Below are 20,840 nucleotides of genomic sequence, written 5' to 3'. Positions count from 1 at the left end.
TCAAAAAATTTAAACATTCTATTTAAATGTTTGAATACTATTAACAACATTAATTAACTAATTAATTTTACCGGACAACTAAATAATCGGGGTCTCTTTTAATTTTCTATTAACGGGAATATTTTCCTTTCCTAAAATTTAGGATTTTTAATAATTACTTATAGTCTGTTTAGAAATGAAAGAGAGTAATAAAAGCTCATTATGTATGCAAATCGTAAATAAATGTAGTACTGATGCTTATATTCAATATTTTTATATTATGCATTTTCGGTATAGATGAGGTGTACTTTTAAAAAAACTTTGTGCGATCGGACTGTACTAAATTGTAGCAGGTAGCTAAAATTTAATCCCCGACAATCCGTCTTTGTCTATGCCGCTTCAATTTCTCGGTCCATTTCTCTTATAAGTAAACAATATAAAAACAGCATTTCAAAACATGAGGCTACTTTAAGCATCATAACCGGGTTAAGAGGGTTTTTAGTAATTCAAATAAAATTATTCAATATTATTATCAAAATATTTATTTAAATTTAATGAATAGACTTTTATTCCACACAAAAATATATGTATTTTGAAAATTCAAATTATGGTGAGTAAATGTAGTGTTGTATAAATGTACAATAAAGAAAATAAAAAAGTAGGTATATTAAAATTCATCCTCTGAATATTCTGATGAATTATCTTCGTCTCCTAGATTGATAACGATAGGTTCCACAGTAACGTCAATTAAATTATCGAGTTCCCACATTTTCTCCTCTTCTTTTTGTACATGATGTATACATCTTTGCCAGTTATCTGCAGTTACTCGTTCCAAGGAATTTTTTAACAAAATTTTCACGTCACTTAATTTAAACGTCGTATTATTTCGCGCTACATCTCCTTTTACCTGCGCCCAGACTAATTCGATTGGGTTAAGTTCACAGTGATAAGGTGGTAACCGTAGTACCGTTATTTGGCGATTTGTTGCCATTTCATCGATAACATATTTTTTCTGATCTTTATTAAGATTGACAAGTGTCAAAAGTTCCTTTTTCACCATATTTGTTTCAAAAGAAATGTTTTTTCCGGATAACCATTGAATTATATCGGCTTTCCTCCAAGCAGTCGTAGGCGTCCGCTCGGTCTGCCGTGAATGGTAACTGGCATTATCCATGACAATTACAGACCCCGGAGGAATAAGATCCAACATCTGTGTAAAATACTCTTCGAAAACATCTGCGTTCATGTCTTCGTGATAGTCACCTGTATTTTTAGATTCAAATAAAAGTAAACCGCCATCTACAAAACCACTGGCACTACCTATATGTGTCACTATTAATCTTCGCCCTTTACCTGAAGGTGCCTTGAACCCTGTTGAAAGTCCATCCAAAAATGCTTGTCGAAAACTTTTTACATTTTTATCTTGCCATACTTTTGTTACAGTATATCCCTCGTTGACCCAAGTTTCGTCTAGATAATAAATATTCCTCCCTTCGTCACGGAATTTTCTAATTGATCTTAAGTAGGATCTTCGCCAACAAATAATTTCATCTTTATCGATAAGAACTGACTTCCTGTTCTGCTTTTCCCAGCAAAAATTCAACTCTCGTAAGACGGCCCATAATTTGCTTCTACTGATTTTTGGCAAATCGTTGTCCTCTGAAAGTTCACTTAAAATTTTGTTTAGCGTTGGTATTTCTTTTTTAAAATAAAATGAGTGTACTTTTCTGCGAATGACATTTTTGAAGAAATCATCTATAACGACTTTTGACCTCCCTGTAGATGATTTTGGGGGATTTACAGTATCTTGTTCATTTTTTGTTTCCTTTAAAAGTCTGTAGATAGTCGATTTTCCAATCCCTGTCATTTTGGAACACTTTTCCACGATGTCGTCAACACTGTTGGTAGGATTTTGGTGTTTCAATGCATTAAATACATTTAATATAATAATCTTCTCATTCTGAGACAGCGCACATCTTTTCACGCGTTTAGCAGGTACGTAATCTGATAAGCTCGACATTTTACCCAAACAATATTATATCCACTGGCACAATAGTCACTAAACACAAGTCGAATTTTACTCTACTGCACTAGCACGTCTTCGTATATTCAGCTCTAAGACTGGATTGATCTGTCACAATACACTGGCTCCTGCTCTATGATGTATCCAGTAAAATATACTAATGTACGTACACCCATTATCTGTTAGCATTAGTGTAATCCTTTAATTACCTGAAACGAAATATTAGCACGCCCATGGCCGGTTCTTATCTCGGGGTATTATTACTCTCTTTCATTTCCAAACAGACTATAGTTGAAATTCATAAAAATGTTCCTACTAATAAATAATAATCAATATCCTGGAAATTTTGTTGAATGACATTGAAAGTAAAACCAACTTTGTCGGACAACAAAGGGAAATTACAACCACAATGTAAATTACAAATATTTCTGTATTGTATGAAAAATTAAAAAGAATAGTCAACAAATTTATATTTGAACAGTTTTTTTCTAAGACGCGCCGAAATAATGATGTTCAAAATTCAAAAATATCATTTATAACATACCATGTGAATACAATAAACATTATGTTGACGAGATATCTCGACTTGAAATATTATAATAGACGAGTAGTGGAAAGATTATATTAAAAAACAAGAAGTTGAGAATTAAAAAATTTTCTCGTCTGAAGTTGCTTTTTAGCATCACAAGATATTGGTGCCAAAGAGCACATATGATTTCATCCAATGAGAATTTTAAGTTTTACTTGGGTAGAAATAGTTTAGTACCTTCTAAAGCAAAGTAAAACTACAAAACCTAACATTAAAAATACGTAATCTAAAGGTATTATTTTAGCTAGAACAGCTGTACAAAAAATTCTGGATATTAATTACAGTCATGGTCATTTTATGAATGCATTGTGCACACAGAATTTTTTTGACTCATTGTTGTATTTAATTTTTTTAAATTTTCAGTACTATGTTAATCCTTGATAAGCTATTGCTGAAGTAGAGATTTCATCTTTGTTTACCTGGTGGTCCTGGTGGTCCCGGGGGTCCTTCGATGATACCAGTCGGGAACTGGTCCCCTGCTAAAGTCGTCGTCAACCCTCGTTCACCCTTATCTCCTTTTTCACCCTAAAATAGACAATGTTTTATAAAGGCGATAGAACTGTGTGTGTAAAATTAGTCAGAATAAATAACTAAAATGCTCGTATGTTAATTCTTACTAGAATATAAAATGAAATTAATGGATGAATAATGAAAAAGTAGCTTTCCACCAGAAAATGTTACGTTAGGTTTTAGAAATAAAGGAGCGGAGAGACCATTTCTACAAAGAAATATTGTACAACAAATCCTTTTAGAATTCTTTACGGATCGTATTCCTTTCATGCACAGACAACCCATCGAGGAGAAAAATAGGTGCTAGAAAACTAATAAGATACCCCACTTTGACATATTGTAAACTTACTGGAGGACCGCTTTCGCCTTTAGTGCCGTTCCTACCGGGGATTCCCTATTGGAAAAATAAACTGTAATATACTAGATGGTAATAATAACAAATAATGTTATGCTTTGTAAAGTGAATAAGAAAATGTCTCACAGGCAAGCCCATGTGTCCTGGCAACCCCGTATATCCTGGAACGCCTTTTGCACCTAGTGGACCTCTGTCGCCCTAAATTGAAAATGTATATGAGGATGACGTATGTAATTATGTAATTCATGAAAATAATTGCCGAATGCATAATTTCTTACAGTTATAGTAGGATCATATTCGATGCAAAGTAATAAATCATTGCCTGTCAAGGGATCCAGTGCCATACGCTTTTAAGGGTTTTAGAAATTGAATAATTTCTTTATACATCATGAAGAGACGAAGGGATCAGTTCACATCTGGCACCCTTGTTCCTACAAAAATTACTTTATTCTCATAAACTATTTATTTTACATATAATTTATTATAAATCCAATTTGTATTTTTTATTTCCACATATGTACTACATTTTACCTCTGTACGCGCCACTGTTGTTTACTTGTTTTTTGGAGGCGCTCTCTGTTTTACGATCAAGCTCGCCAGGTTAGTATTTGACGTATAACCGACCACTTCGTACACCTGGGCGACTACAGCTACTACCAGAACACAGTGCGTATGCAGCGATATTTCAGATTTAACATTCAATTTCATTTTAAATTTGAAATGGTTCATCTTACGCCTCCTAAAAATGATGACACGACTTTCCTTTGGTAAAAGACCGACAACTTTTTGCTCTACTTTGCATCGAATACGATCCTACTATAGAACCGTGATTTCTTTTGGTTATTGTAGAGAGGGAATGTTCCCCTCCATCAAGTTAAAAGTAATTGCGGAAATACAACTAATACTCTAGTTATAGTTATCCGTTATATTATTTTTTGGGATATAATAATTTTATAATTAATTGACTAGGTTTGTTTTCTTTTAGTGCTAATCTAACCTTACTGCATTATGTTCGAGTCTTGGAAAATGTAATTTTATTTAACACGGTTGTGATTGTGGATTAAATCATTGAAAGCATGCGTTTAAAAATGGAACTAAAATAGAATTTGAAATAAAACATAGCAAAAGTACAGACGAGTTATTGGTCTGCATTGAAACTTTTCAGCCTGCAATAATGTGACCAGTGTTCATTCAGTATTTCCACAAAAAGAGCATCAGTTGTAGTTAACATCGATAACTAAAATAGATTGAAATGGAGCGATGCAAGTGTAGTGACAAGCATTTATTTTACTGTAATATTAATTTCATTTAACCGTATGTCTATTGGATTAAACGATGCTTAAAACTTACAAATGAAGTTTGTAATTAAAAAAGTTGTTGTGAATCGCATTACTACTGCAATTTTTATTTAAAATCCAGTGTTTTATTGAGAAAATAGAACGATTGAGCCAACCGTACCTTCATAAAAAGCTGTTGTTATGTAATCTACGGAGTCAAAGAAAAAAAAAGCGATACGCTTTAATTTTGTCAACATTTCAAGAATCATTGCAACCAATCTAGTAGAAAACTTTAAGAGATGGCTTTAGGATAATACTTTCAAAAATATGCTTTATTCATAGATTAATTTTTTCTTTCGTTTGTTGTCTACAACTTGCTCTAAAAATAATGAACACTTAATTGACTTTGAACAAAATTGGGATTCAAGTTGAGAGAAAAAAAACCGCAATTTTCAAGATAAAAACGATGATCAGTCATGATCCATCTAGTAACTCAACAAATTGTAGGCAACCCAATCGAAAACTATTCCTATACGGCTACCGAGGTGATTGCCTCGATTACAAATTGTGTGAGTTCCTTTTCATATTAAATATATGTTGTATAGTCAAAATCAAGAGGAATAAATTTAATTTACATAAGCTGTGAAAGTACCTATCCGAAACAGTCAAGTAAGGAAGAGACATTTTGATAGTTATTTTTATAATAAAATTTGAATTTTCTCGTATTTCTAAAGTAATTACATTTGCAAGCCAAATAAAAAATATATACCTTTTCAAAAAAATTATTGTTTTTTTCTTCGAACTAGCATATTTACATTCAAATATTCAATATTTGAAATACAAATTTTGGTTATGTTTGACCACCAGTAAGTTGTACTAAACTCTAACCAATATGTTTGCATATGGCAAAGTCAACTACAAGCGAGAAACATTGTTGTCACATTAAATTCTTAAATTTCCCTATCCTTAAAATCCTTCGGCACTATTAAAATATAACATTATTTAAAGAAAAAATTTGTTATACCTACTGAGGATTAGTATTAGAAAGACATATGGCAAATTCTTGGCATTAAACGAATAACACTGTAGGCATAAATATAATTTGCTACATCTATGTTAAATGCGTTTTACTATAAAAACATGTTGTTTATGCCCGAGTGTTTGTTATTTATATGGCAACTATACAAAAATTCTTTTAATAAAATATGTTTCGACTTGTTCATTTATTATTGTACTTTATGATTTTCCTAAATGAGTGGCAACGTCGCCAACCTGGCGAACCATGTGTTCTAGCTATCTTCTATTAACTCGTTTTATGGGCATAAATTTATCTTTGTTGCTGGCTCACTACCGGCAGTTCAGTGAAATCCTTTTAACGTTTTGGTCGTCGATGTAGGTAAATTCGCGCGTATTTTTTATTGTTAGTTTTAATTAACGGCCTATCTCTGTGGTGGTAAAGTGAAATAAATTATTCAACGATGGAAGGTGTGCCAGGACCGTCATCATCGACAGGTGTAAAAAGGGCGGCCACTCGAACGGTAAGTGAAGAGAAAATTATTTTATGTGTATTTAATTGCCTGCAAAGAGATCACCCAGGGCGTTCAAAACAAGAATTAACAGATATGTGCACGGATTATACAGCAGCTTGGAGTGAATTAATATTTCAATCAAAGAAAACGGTTGATGTTCATCGCCATCTTAAGAAAGCATTAGAAAACGTTACAACAGAAGATTGGAGAAAGTGTATTAATCACGCTGAAGAAGAGGAAAAGAAAATGTGGGATGTAGATAATATGATTGATGAAGTCATCGATCCTTTTATTATCAATGTCGGTAAGAGTGATAGTGATAGTGATGAGTGGTATGAAGTGCCGGAAACTGACTGGGTGATTGTCTTTAGATGCGGTATTATTTTTGGAATTGTTATTATGGTTTCTTTCAATATTATTTGTGTTATTACTAGAAGAAAATTTTATTTTGTTATTTTATTGTTATATTATTATATCTGCATTTTTTTTAATGTGGAATTGTTACGTTTTTTTTAATGATTATTTGTGTTATTACTTGAAAAAAAAATATTTTGTTAATGTTAGTATGTTGTTTAATGGAGAATTGTTAATTTAATGTGGAAAATAGGGCTACTTGCAAACTGCCCACTATAAAAAAAATGGCAACGCACCATAAGCAATACTTCATGAGTGCTGTGGAAAGTTGCTTTTATTTATAATGTTCTCTCATAATGTCGTTTAGTAGATTTTTAAAATATCCATCATATTAAAGGGTAATACTACTGTTCTTGACCACTTCAGAAAAGAAAATCGTCCCCGCATATGTTTCAGACCGATACTGCTACATTTGTTAGACTTTGCCCTATTTAAACATATTGGTTAGAGTTTAGCGCTCGCTAGCGATTAAATGAATACTATTTTTCAAATTTCACATTCAAAACTTTATTTGTTTAAATTTTCAACTTGCTTGGTACAACGCTTTTGGAAATATTGAGTAAATCTGATATTTTTAAACTTGAACAGGAGCAACATTTTATTAAGTTTTTCACTGTATTACATTATTTCTATTTCGGAGGTTTTTCATTAGGCTCAATTTTAATGAAATAGCCTATCTCATTAGAATAAGTCCAATCAAATCTACCTTGATTGGTTACTCCTTTGAAGTGAACACTTGCTTTAAGAAAATCAAACCATTTAAAAACTCCAATAAAAAAAAAACTCGTGTTACCAGTTGCATTAATATTTTCCTTAATGATATTGCCTTATATGTATATTGATTTATTTTTGAAATATTCTGAAGAAAATGTATATGACAAAAATTGTCTTTACCTTTGGTCCTATAAGCCCATCTTCACCTGGAGGACCCATAGGGCCCATAGGTCCAGGTTCTCCTCTTTCGCCAGCTGGACCTGGTTCTCCTGGCATCCCTTGTCTTCCGTCGTGTCCTGGCATTCCCTCAGGACCAGGAGGACCCGGAGGTCCAGGCGGACCTGGTTCACCAGGTTCTCCCTAAATAATAAATTAATTCAGTGAATAGTTCAAATGCTCGAAGCCGTTTTGAAAAATTGCGACTGAATGGAGTCAATATTTAAAAAATGAGATAAGAATCATAAAATGACCAATAAACAGTTTTGTGAAGGATACAAAAATGGCTAAGAGAAGAAAGCAAAACAAATATTTTAAAAGCTCCTTTGTTTGTCAATTTTTAATTTTATTTTCTATCCTAACTGCTGAATTCAGAAATGTAATTTTAAACCATAAAAGCTAATGACTAAGTAATATACTAATACAGCGCTTTTGCTTTGATACGAAAAATGTAATCAAACTTTGGCCATTTTATAATCATAGATGTAATCAACATTGCCAGAGCTACTAGATTAAAATTAGTAATCCATTCTAAAACACGTTTTCATAAAACACCAATTACACCAGCTTCTACATACACAATCAGAAACAAAGTTACTAAAATACTCAAAATTTACTAAACTTGCAACTACCAACGCAACTACCTACTTAGAGATTAAAACAAAATTATTACGAAAATTATCAAGTGCAAACATGGGCGTCACAATTAATTTTTAATAGATAATAAATAAAGAATTTCGTTATGTTTCAGCAACACACTCAGTTCAAAATTGTATAGATATTTTGTGGCTAGGTGATAATAGCACATATTCTTATGCTTATGTGAGGTCAGTGCCATACAGAGTGTTTCTCTGTGTCTCCAACCTCAGGAGATTTTTCTTGCTTCAATTTAGATAAAATATGAAAGATTTAAAATTTGTGAGATAGAAGGCACTGAAGTTTAAAGTATCATAACTATTGAAATGTTTCAGAAGTTATTTAGCGTTTGTTATTTAATATATTGACAGACGTTGTATGACAAATTCATATCAATAAATGCAAACGTTTACTGATCTGCCAACCAGTGACGGAGATATTTGGAGACGTAATTGAGAAGCTCAGAATTTCTACGTCACGAGATATTTTGGAAATTATAGTAGATAAATGCATTTAATTTTTTTCTAGGCTTGTTGCCAGGTCGCACAGTGAGGCAAAGATGGAAAAAATTGATTTTCATGAAACTGAAAATTTGTTAGATAATAGACTTTTTTAAAATTGAAGTTTTCCTTTACATCTTTTCAATGATTCTGCCACTCCAATATTTCACTATTGTACATACAATGAAGCACGACACAAATATGACGGTTTACAAAAAATATATTTTGTTGAGACTATTTGATTAAAATATAGAACTGAGGGTTGTTTTCGCTGTATAGCAAGAATAAAACGCTCTCTCAACGGTAATAATAAAGTATTTTATTGAAAAATAAGTTGTATAAAAAAAGACGTGTTGACGGGGTAAGTGTTCGTTGGAGAGTCCCTGTGTGTGGAGTCGGTCGTAGATATATGAGTACGCATCTCGTCGCCGGCGCCAGTCCGCCGTAGACCCTTCCTGTAACGCTGGTGCGTCCGGGGGCGTCCTGCTGGCGCTCCTGACGTAATGCTTAAAAATGGGTCACTTGCAAACAGGTGTACCCACAGAACTATTTTATGATTTTCCTATTCACTAATGTAAATAGTCCTTATTGTCAGTAATTATTATTTGTGGCATTTTCAGTTATCGGTTTTTATTTAATTGTACCACACGGAAGAAGAAAAATACCTCTTTAAGCTAAAAGGATCAGTCAAAGAGTGGATATTAGAGCTTAGATATTAGAGATTACAAGGAGGAATCACTTTGGCGACAGTGTAGACGAGTGACAGAGAGAGAAAGAGGTAGCTTGGGTACTATCTTTCTCTCTCGTGCAAACACGTGATTGGCTAATGCAAATCCTTCCTCAACGATTTTTATAATTTTAGTTTTACCAGAAATCACTAAATCACATGATACAGTTTACGTTTCGAAAAACTCTGTTTGCGTATCAAAACTTTCGATCCAAATTGACTTAAAAGTCAAATGTCAGATTTGCTGGAAATGTTTCTGTAAGAAAATGTGTTTTACAAGAATCAACAGAGCCGTGCATCACTTACTTAAGGTTCGAACCAAAGAAGAAACATCTTCTAAGTGATGAAGCCTTGAAAGATCGACTTTGTTTTTTTTTACTTTAGCATTTGGACTATTAATTGCATTTTAACAACAAAAAACAAAAAATCATTTTTCTATAACATTTTTCTTCAGTTTCTCGTGATAATTAATTAAAAACACATTATTTAATTATAACGAGCGTTCAAATAAAAACGTGGTCGAAGTTGGCTCTGACACATTGGACGTAGGGAGTAGCTTATAGCGACCAACTTAACCTCATTTCTCAACGAGCTTTATAGCAGCTGTCAGTTTCAATAACGTTAATGACTATATAACTTTATTTTAAAGAATAATCGTGATAACAATAACAAACAATTAAAGGAGCTGCGGAAAGTGTCCCCCTCCTTGTTATAACAATAAATTAAAGCAGCTGCTGAAAGTGTCCCCCTCCTTGTTCCAAGCACTTTTCACACCTGTTCCTCAAAGAATTAAAGACATTTTCTAAGATGCTCGGGGTATTGTTAATTTCACGAATCTTGTCTATAAGTCGAGCCTGCAGATGGTTTAAATCAGGAATAGGCAGTTCAAAAATAGTGTTTTTAAGGTAAGGCCACAAAAAGAAATCACACGGCGTAATATCACATGACCTCGGTGGAAATTCATGTTCAGCATTGAGACTTATTAGTCGATTTTGGAAAACTTCCCTCAACATATTCATCGTCTCGCCTGCCGTATGTGCCCTTGCGCCATCTTGTTGAAAGTAAAAGTTTGTAATTTCGTTTTCTTCCAGCTGGTTAACAAAAGGAGCGATAATTTCTTCTCTATACCTTTGCGCAGTAAGAGTACCATTAAAAAAAATAGGTCCATAAATCCTCCTTCGATTGAGAGCACACCAAACTCCAATTTTTTGAGCGTGTAGAGGGCCCTCGACAAAAAAGTTATCTGGTTTTTCAGAAGACCACATTCTCATATTCTGTGAGTTTACGTAACCACTTAAATGAAACCAGGCTTCATCAGAAAAAAAGGTGATATTATGAAGTTCACCGTAGTTGTTTAAAAACCATTCACAAAATACAGCCCGTCGCGGAAAATCAACTTCATGAAGTTCTTGCTGACAAGTTAAACGATAGGAGAACAAACGCAAATCTTTTTTTAACACTGTGTGGCAGGTACCGACTGATACTCCCACCATTTGTGATAAAACACGTACAGAAGTTCTTGGCGCATTTTCCATTATTTGTTGGACATTTTCTTTTAATTCTTCAGTCCGCTTTTTAGGTCGGCCGCTTCCTTCTTTTCTTGTTACACTGCCCGTTTCACGAAAAACATTAACACAACGCTGAACTGCACTTTGAAAAATTTTGTACTCAACAACGCCGGGAAATTGATTTTGAAATTCTATGAAACATTCCTCAATAGAATACTTCCATATTCCATCAATCTTGCGTCCATTTCTAAAGTAGGACTCTATGATAAACACTTTTTGTTCTTGAGAAAACACCATTTTAAACGCTTTTTAAAACGAAAATATTCAAATTGATAGCGGCGATATAGCGCTTTGACAGATGACGTTTAAGTTCATTTGCTATACGCTACGCCCTACGTCCAAATTTTCAGAACCAACTTGACCACGTTTTTATTTGAACGCTCGTTATATTTTACATTTTTCACCCACATCTTCGTTTTTTTCATCAAATGAATCGTATTTATAACTAGAGAAAAACAGTATTTATAAATCAAAAAAAGATAGAGATATGTTTGGTATTCTTTTCTGTAAAAATTTCAAAACAATCGATTCTTTAAAAAGTTTTCCGCTAGTAATATGCATTTCGTGCAGTTGGCATAGCAAAATTAGTGTTTTTCTAAGTATATTACGCGATTTCTTGAGTGCCTTAGCGACCCGAAAATGGTCTCATTCGATTCAGCATAAAAAATTACTTTTTCCGTAAAACAGTTGTTTGGCCCACAGTGCGTCATCGGTCTTGACGTTTCGAGAGACATATCGCTTTCTTCAGAAGAAGAAAAGAAATTAGTTCAAGTTTCGTCAATCAAAATCAATTATCTTTAGAAATACTTGTGGCTTGAAAATTAGTGAATGAATTTCTTGTAGTCATGATATAGATTTAGAAAGAACGGTATTTGCCTTCTTGATGGTATAACGTCAAGTATGTGTCTGTTTCTGTACTGGCAATGGTTCTACACCAAATAGCCAGTCCTATAAAGTCAAGTAAGAATGTTCTAATATCTAAAATAAATTGGCTATAAACAACTTTTTTTGGATCGAAATAAAATATTTGTCTTCAATTTAGACATATTGTCGTGGATTTTTCTTATTGACCTTGAAATTGTAAAATTATCAATAGCCAGTCATTATTGTGTTTTTATACGTTTGTATTTGATTTGAATGAGTTTGACTTGTGTTTGAACAACCTAAATTAAAAAGCTTAAGGAGATTTTCTTTGTGAATGTTTTTACAAAAGTAAAGTAGTTACTAAATAATTAATTGCACCACATTTTTTAAATTCCATACGCATAACACTGTACATACATAAACTTTGATGCAATGTTCGCATGTGCAATTTATTACAACTGGCGGCTCTATAACTTTTATGGCAAATTGAAAAACTTGACATGTAATTTTCAATTTAATTGAACGATACCATAAGTATCGTATCTTGGCGACGCCCATGCTTTTTTTATGGTATACAGTTAACAAGATTACCTCAGTAACAAATGGTTGCTGCATGTGCAAATATAATTAACCACAACACACACTTGATATATGAATTAGAAGTAGCCTTAGAGTGATGATTAACTGGACGTTTTAGTTTACGTTTGCTATTTGCAAAAGAAAGAAAACCGTATGGGGTGAAGTAAATTATGATAGTAATTAAAACTAAAGCTATGATGGCAAATTAAGAGGAATTTATGACGTAATGGGGCTGAATGTTACCAGATACTTTCAAATCAAAGGGTAGTTTACGATTATTTCATTACTCACGAAGTGAAAGAATGAAGTCCAATTAGAAAGGTCAGTTCATTAAATTTTTGAGAAATAAAATAAACAAAGGATAGAAATTCCGTTTTAGTTACACATGAAATTTCTTGTTGCTGATGATTTATAATTACCGCAGAAGAATTTATTGGTTATTTTAAAGAATTTTCAAAATCTAGTAGGTACATTATTTCTACAAAAAAAAATTAAATTTCAAAGACAATTATTATATAAAAAATAAATATTAAAATAGCATATACTTTTATTGCAGCATTTCGGCTAAAATTATCCTTAATCTTTTATTTTTTTTTGGTGCTGAAAAACTAGCAGAGCAGAAGATTCAGTAAAAAAAAACACTGAATAATTATTTTAATCGACAATAACTAATATATAATGAAACTGTTATATGAGCAAAATACAAAAATATTTTCGAGCTAATGCATCCTAACAAAACTACTTTTTAATTTCAACACCCTGTAATTTCTAAATAGTTAATAACTGGACATACAAGGCAAACTTGCAACTTTTTTGAAGTTCTAGTTCCCTTTGCTTTACACTTATTGAAAATAACTTCATAAATTTTTTTATTAATGTTTATAAATAAGGAATATTCAGTAGTATCTAAAATTGAAATATTGACAATTTTTTAAAACAGTATTGTGTCTAGACTACTTGCAAGTGAAAATATCTGGTAACTGGACATATCAACATGAGGTAATCGCGAATGAAAAACTAAAAACTCACTTTGAGCGTGATGATAGTTTCCCCGGAAATGTTATGGCCCCTTTCCTGTAGCCCCTAAAAATTATACTAGTTGTGAATACAGCTCTACGACAGCGAAACAGAAAATAGTGCCCATGGTTAATAATAATTACGGATACTGATACATATCCACAACTGCTGCATGCTAGAAAGACAACTGCTAATAAAACTAGACTAGATAATTAAAATTAAAGGCACACAAAAATGCATTCAAAACTGAGAAAAAAATTGTAACAATATTGGCCGTAACTGTTAAAGAATTAACACATTTAGAAGATAATAATCTCGAAAACTCAACTTTTTGGAATTAGAAAATCGTTTAAACTGATTTTTGTTTCCATCAAGGACTTGCCTTGGTTTAAGGAACTGAGAGTAGAAATTTTGTTATGAATGCAAAAACATAAATGAATAAAACTTTAAAATTATAAATAATGTGATTATAAATGGTCAACTAGAAAAAATAAATCAAATCTTGTATTCTAAAATGTTTGTTTTAGTTAGTTTCATGCAACTATGGCGACTATGATTTTTGTACGAAAATTAAAAAGCAGTTCAAAATACATTTGTGTGTGTTGAGAATAAATATAAATACAGTACAAAATACACTAAGGGTGCAGAAAAATATGCTAAAAATATACGCCCAAAAAATAAATAGATGTGCTGTCAGAGATCTATCTCACCTTGACAGCAACAATCTCTGCATACCCCAAGGTTCCTCCTCGAAGCGTCGTTACAGATCTTTTCAGTCCCTGAAAGGTATACATAAAACCTAGGTCAATAACCCTGTTTAGTTTCGCGACACATACACAATTTTAGGGTGTTTCATTACTGTTATTGTTGTTACGTTTTCAAAACTAGGGCTACAGAAACAGTCAATACTTTAAATTGGGCAAAGAGATCACAATGTTCTAAATCAGCTCTAGTTTCAGTATCAAACTTGGTACACTTTTTGGGCTATCGATGACTCAGATTTATACATATTCATAAAATAGTGATCACATTTTTAAAGTAGTCTTAATAAAAAAAAAGTTGAACGAATTACGAATCAATAACCAAAAACATGCACATACTAAATTTGGTACCTGCACTTTAGCTGGTTTGGCAGATGTTTAAAAAACCATTTATACTACGTCATCTTCATGCTGCTAGAAATTTTGATCTCTTCATTTGAATTTTTTGCTTTAATTTTGGCCAAAAAACTCCTTGCGGAGGCTTGGCAGTCAAATTAAGGGACATATGCATAGGATGTCGATAGTTCAACTGATGTCAGTTAAAAATACTTTAAGGAATGGTCTATAGACAATTTGGATTTTAAATTTTTTCTCGAAAAACTATGTGCGCCAAATACGTTCAATTTAAAGTACTGTTCTCTACATTAAAAGCACCATTTCACAGCAAATCAACAATTATGACGAATATAATGAAATGGTGCCTAAAACAGTCACTATATGCAACCAAAACAAAACTACAAGTTTTTTCAAAAACGAAACTCCACAGTTTACTTACCCTGCCCGGCAGCTACATGAAATAAAAACAAAATTGATAACAAAGCTGGCAATATACAGGTCTAAACTAATGTTAAATACAAAATTAAATACAAACCAGATTATTTTCATTGTTTTAGTGTGTTTAAAATAAGATATCTAGACTTACTTTCACTGCCTGTAGAACATCAATTCCGGCGCTTCCAACTTGTCCCTTTTGGCCCTTCTCCCCAGGTCGACCCTAAAACCATCAGTGCTTAAAATATCTTTTTAATTTTTCGTAAACGCACAACTTACTGGTTCCCCTTTCGGACCGTCTAAACCAATTGGACCCTGGCAAATTAAAATCATTTTTAAATAATTTATGTCAGCGTAAATGTTTGAGTTAGTATTTTATCATGTGTAATGTTCGACTAAAATGAAAATTAAACAACTGAATAAGCCTAATATTAATTGGTTGCTCAGTTCTACAGTGGTTACCAGATTAAATACAACTACTTGGGTTAATAGAAGTGTTGCTATTTCCCATTTACATCCAACCTATGTGCGGTCACAGTGTTACAGTGCAGTGTTACAGGAGTAGAAATTTAAATATTCAAACTGTAAATTACAATATCCACACTTTTGAATAAATGTTACAGTTTATTTGCATTAGTCAATTTCAGTTCTATTAAACTCATCTATAAATGTATAGTTTAACACTAATAACAAAATTTAAAAAGTATGTCTTTTCATTTAATTATAACATTTTTTTTGGACAGATACTGTTGCTGCAATGAATCAAAATTACTTAAAAAATTTAATGAAACTTATTGAAATCTAATTAATAGCTGTTATCAGAGACAGCGTGGTTCTGAAATAGTTTCAAATTGTTAGCTTATTAAGAATTCAAATATTGATATAAACTTTTCATCAGATAAGCAGTAATATTTACAGGTGCAAGAGAAATATTAGGAAATCGCTGTTGAGATTGTGAAACTCTTATAGAAATAATTCGATAGACCTCCTAAAATTTTTCGTTTTCGAGATTCGAGATAAAGGGCATTACATATTTCGCTGAGGAATCATATTTTCTTCGATAACTTTGAATTGAAAAGAAACTACTTGGATTCTGAGAACAACTCATTGCAGAAATCATAGACTGGAAAGACAGGCCAATGATTACAATATAAGCGTCGAAATATTATGATACTGAGCACAACTAATATAAATACCAATCAGAAGACTTAATCTCCAGTTTGAGAGTTTCTTCTCAAGAAGGCAGCTAAACTGCCAAGGAAGGCTGCAAACCAAGCTAAGGAGCCTCCACTGCATTGAAATTTACTTCACTTCAACGAAACTGGAGCAATAAAGGACGCGATAACAGAAGTTATTAAGGAGGTTTATCGGGTACGGAGGTACATCTAAAGTCTAACGAGAGTTTCTGTAGATTCGCTAGTGACTAAAGTAGAAAGCCTTCAAATTTGTCAACGTTGCACTTGGCTGGCTCGCTCGCCTCGGCGTTCGCTCGCTCGCATTCGATCATTCTGTTTGCTTGGACACCTGCAAATTTCAAATAATACGCTACGTCGAGACCGTGGCGTTACCGGTACCACGCATATGGAGGATAAGTTAGTCAAGACAGCAGTTTGAAGGAGAATTATTATAAATTATGTATCTTACAAGTACCTAATCGATTTCTACGAGCTATCATACGGTTCCTTAGATATCGGTTTCCTATTTGTACAAGTTGCTGTGGAAACTGTTCGTCAATTGTTGCGCATTCCAAGTGGAAAGACCAAAAAAATATGCATTCTCATAAGACTTCGTACTAAATCGTGAAAAATTATTTTATTAATATCTCGTCTCTTAGGTATCCAAACTAGTCATAATTTTGTTTGAGGATTTTCTTCATATTAATAAGCTTATATTAATTTTTTTATGAGTTTTTTTGTTTGTCAATTCCAAATCAGATAAACCTCCTTAAGCGTATTAGCATTCTGATCATACCAGAATTTTTAAGGTAAAACATCATGTTCAAATCTACGCAGTCGAAGAATTCTACATTGAGTCAGCATGTCAGAGACGCCAAAGGAACAAATAAAGAAAAATAAGGAGAATCTTCTAGAAGTATCTACATTTCCATCATACCAGCAAATTTGTCAAGAACATCTGGGATCTAATATGGGTGGATTGAGGTAGTACACGTATTAAGAACTACCAAACCTTCGAAATTGAATCTGTCTAGAAAATAAGTAGGTACAAATCATCAAAGAACTGAAGAAAAATGAAGAGATTATTATATGTCTTCCGGCAAAGGAAATACAACTGTCATCTTGGACGAAATATCAAACCCAACGCAATCAAGAAAGCTGGGCTTTTTGGTGGTTTTTGCAATTCGAGCATCAAACATTTTTCAGGAACTGCGCGGAGTAGTTCAAAAACACCGTGTCAAAGACGCAGGCGATTTTATTGACAGATCAAAGGACTAAATCCAGATGGTATCGTAGTGAGTTTTGACGTGACGTGATTATTTACAGAAATGTTAAAGTTGTGAAAGAACCTCACTCATCGCAGATGACAAAGACGACAATTTAGAATACTTCGAAAAAGTGTTCTCCTTCAGAGATCAGTTTTAAGAAGAAACTGAAGGAGCAACTATACTTGTCCCCAGTCTTGCAGTATATCTACATGGGAGCCCTCGAGAAAGAAGCTCTGGAGTCAGAAACTGTAAAAGGTTGATTCAGATATGTTAACGATATATTCATTATCATGGATATAGAAATACATAAGGATTTCTGAACAACATCAATGGAATATATACATTACCTCATTCACCATGAAAGATTGAAGAAAAATATACTCTTTAATTTCTACATTTAGAGTGAAAAATAAGGCCCAAAAGTGGCGGCAAGAAACCCCTAGAGATAGAAGCATGAAAGAAGTTGACGGCAAACTAACTGTATCTAATAATGAATAGATGTAACTGTATCTAATAATGAATAGATTAAAATGGATAATAAATAATAATCGAACATTTGCAGACTCATAAAATATCCGAGAGATATTGGCCTGTTTTTACCTGATGACGGAGGTATCTCCAGACCAAGTACTGTGCGAATGTGAAAGCCTATCAATAAATGAGCTGTGAAGTGATTAAAAAGCTTGAAGTTAAAGGAGGGACTTTAAGATCATGATCAGATCACAAGGTGAAAATAGAATTATTCGTTATGTTTATAATCTACAGTCTAAGCACTAGATATATGTTATTTATTTATTTTTTGTAGGGAAAATATACTACACTGCTCAAAATAATTAGAGGAACACTTATTTAAATCTCAATAACCTTTTTATTTGTAATACTATATAAATCTAATAATGCATGTCTTAAACACTAACATTTTGTTCGAATAAATTTACGAAAATAAAACAAATTTACATAATCACTCTCAACAGCGCCAATTCACAAAAACTATAAGAAATAAAGTGAAGAGTCTGTGATCCTGTTTGTATAACATAAAGGTCCTGGTGAGATTTGGTTCACTAATATCGTGTATTTCTTCCATTAGCACGAATTACTGCTTGACACCTCCGTGGTAAGCTTCGGATGAGCCTAAGAATGTCTTCTTGTGGTATATTCTCCCATTCTTCGATTAGGGCATTTGTTAACTGTTGGAGAGTCTGAGGTGAGTCTGGGCGCCTCCGAACACGCCTATCTAACAAATCCCAAAGATGTTCGATGGGGGTTTAGATCAGGACTTAGCGGAGGCCAATCCATGGATTGAATCCCGCGATGTTGAAGGTAGTTCATGGTGATAATCGCATTATGTGGCCTTGCGTTATCTTGCATAAACAGAAAATTTGGACCTATACCATAAGCGGCTGGTATATAACATGATCTTCTAGAATGAGATCAATGTACCGTTCAGCGGTTAGAGTCCCTGGAACTATGACAAGATCGGTGGAACATCAAGACTAATTCCGCCCCAAACCATCACTGACCTACCACCAAATCTTTCGACTTCTTGTATGGTAGCTGAAGAATGGCGTTCATGTGGACGTCGGTATACACGTACTCGACCATCACAACGACTTAAACGAAATCGTGACTCATCTGTGAAGAGTACTGGTCTCCAATATCGAAGTTGCCATGCCACATGCTCACGTGAAAAATGTAAACGAGACCTTATGTGATACGGAGTTAAAACAGGTTTTCGCACGGGTCTTCTTGGTCTCAAGTTTGCTTCTCTCAGTCTATTTCTAACTGTCTGATCGGAAATTTCCAACCCATGAGTCGCCTACTTTGAAGGTCTTTTGCTGTGGATGTACGAGAACGTAAGGAGGATAGGACTAAAAACCTGTCCTGAATTCGGTTTGTTTTCCTCTTATGACCTTGTCCAATGCGTTTTTTATATCCTCCGGTTTCTAAGTAACGATTCCACACGCGATGGATGACAGAAGGGCTTACGTTAAAACCTTTTGCAACCTGTCGAATACTGGTACCATACTCTATACTAGCAACAACACGAACGACTTCAACTTCACTTAGATGCCTCATTTTTTACAATTTATGCTGAACTGTCAACATTGTTTACTATTCCAAGGCACAGCATATTTCTAAATTGAAATTTTGATTGTATGTTTCACTTTATTTTTTGTAGTTTTTTTGAATTGGTACTATTGTCTCAAGAATGATTATCTAAATTTGTTTTATTTTCGTAAATTTATTCGAACAAAATGTTAGTCTTTAAGATATGTATTATTAGATTTATATAGTATTACAAATAAAAAAGTTATTGAGATTTAAATAAGTGTTCCTCTAATTATTTTGAGCAGTGTATTATGAATACTAAAAAAAAATACAAAAAACTGTTTTCTATTATATCACTAATTCAAGGGCAATAAATCATCTTCAGTTAATTACAATTTTTTATATTTTCATACTACCCAAACAGCTTTGCATTAAAAGTTTGTGAAAAATGGTTCTCGAGCGGCCTGAATCAAATTTTCATTCGTTACTTTATCCACATTTCGATGATGAGTCATTCGCCCTGAAATTGATTAATTACAACATAAACGAAACATTTCAAATTTCACTGCACATCGGTTTGCAACGTTGCGTGTACATTAGTAGGGTTAACGGTTGTTTAGTTTTGAAGGGTGTGATGTACCCTTCGGCCCACCACCATAAATTAACAAAATGAAAATAAACAAACCGGAAATCCCGGAAATCCGCGCACCCCTGTCGGACCCTGCAACAGATCGTTTGGCTCTATGAATTTCTCTGTTTGGACTCGATTAAAACTTCATATTAAACTGAACTGCAATTAGATTCTACGGGTTGGTCCAGTGAATATTTAAATTGTAATACCTAGTCTAATGAGATCAGAGACTGCACAATCATTGCATATGCAGTACATTCTGCTGATACTACTGTTAGTTGATATAGAGATATTAAAATTTATAGAAATGTAAGCAGTCTGGTCTAGTCACAACACATCTGAAGTGTTTAAATGTATCTCTCAGAAAGTTGCTTTACAGTTTCTTCTGAAATCATTAGGTATATTTCAGATTAGTAAATTAAATTTCATGAAACGATATTTGATTTTTATATTAGTAACATGCATTCAGAAAATATCTATAATATTCCACAATTTAGTCAACTATAATTTATGTCATTTCTATGACATTGTACTTCGACTATTTAGGATGTTATGTTTTTTAGAAAATGATTGGTTTTTGGTTTCAAAAATATAACAGAAACTTTTTATCAAATTTATGAATTCTAGCATTTAATTAAAATTTTCTGAAATAGAACTAATCTAAAATATAAATGACGAAATTTCACAA

The 20,840-nt window shown here is 33.1% G+C and overlaps 1 protein-coding gene across 7 annotated transcripts in view; it reads right to left on the bottom strand.

Moving 5' to 3' along the window:
- The window catches only part of LOC108913799 (collagen alpha chain CG42342), a 65,482-nt gene that overhangs the window by 36,885 nt on the left and 7,757 nt on the right, over nt 1-20,840 (bottom strand). For 6 of the 7 annotated variants that reach the window (XM_018719474.1, XM_018719466.1, XM_018719435.1 and 3 more), the window contains 7 exons: nt 20,207-20,242; nt 15,309-15,344; nt 15,181-15,252; nt 14,208-14,276; nt 13,510-13,563; nt 7,571-7,750; nt 3,011-3,116 (listed from right to left, as the gene is read on the bottom strand). In XM_018719474.1, coding sequence (XP_018574990.1) covers nt 3,011-3,116; nt 7,571-7,750; nt 13,510-13,563; nt 14,208-14,276; nt 15,181-15,252; nt 15,309-15,344; nt 20,207-20,242 — 553 coding nt within the window. The remainder of the gene's footprint in view (nt 1-3,010; nt 3,117-7,570; nt 7,751-13,509; nt 13,564-14,207; nt 14,277-15,180; nt 15,253-15,308; nt 15,345-20,206; nt 20,243-20,840) is intronic. The other variant, XM_018719449.1, reaches the window with a different exon arrangement.

This window comes from Anoplophora glabripennis, unplaced genomic scaffold (genome assembly GCF_000390285.2).
Source record: "Anoplophora glabripennis isolate ALB-LARVAE unplaced genomic scaffold, Agla_2.0 scaffold34, whole genome shotgun sequence".
Lineage (NCBI taxonomy): Eukaryota > Metazoa > Arthropoda > Insecta > Coleoptera > Cerambycidae > Anoplophora > Anoplophora glabripennis.
The sequence above is the reverse complement of the archived record's forward strand: the minus strand, read 5'-3'. Positions and strand labels throughout refer to the sequence as shown.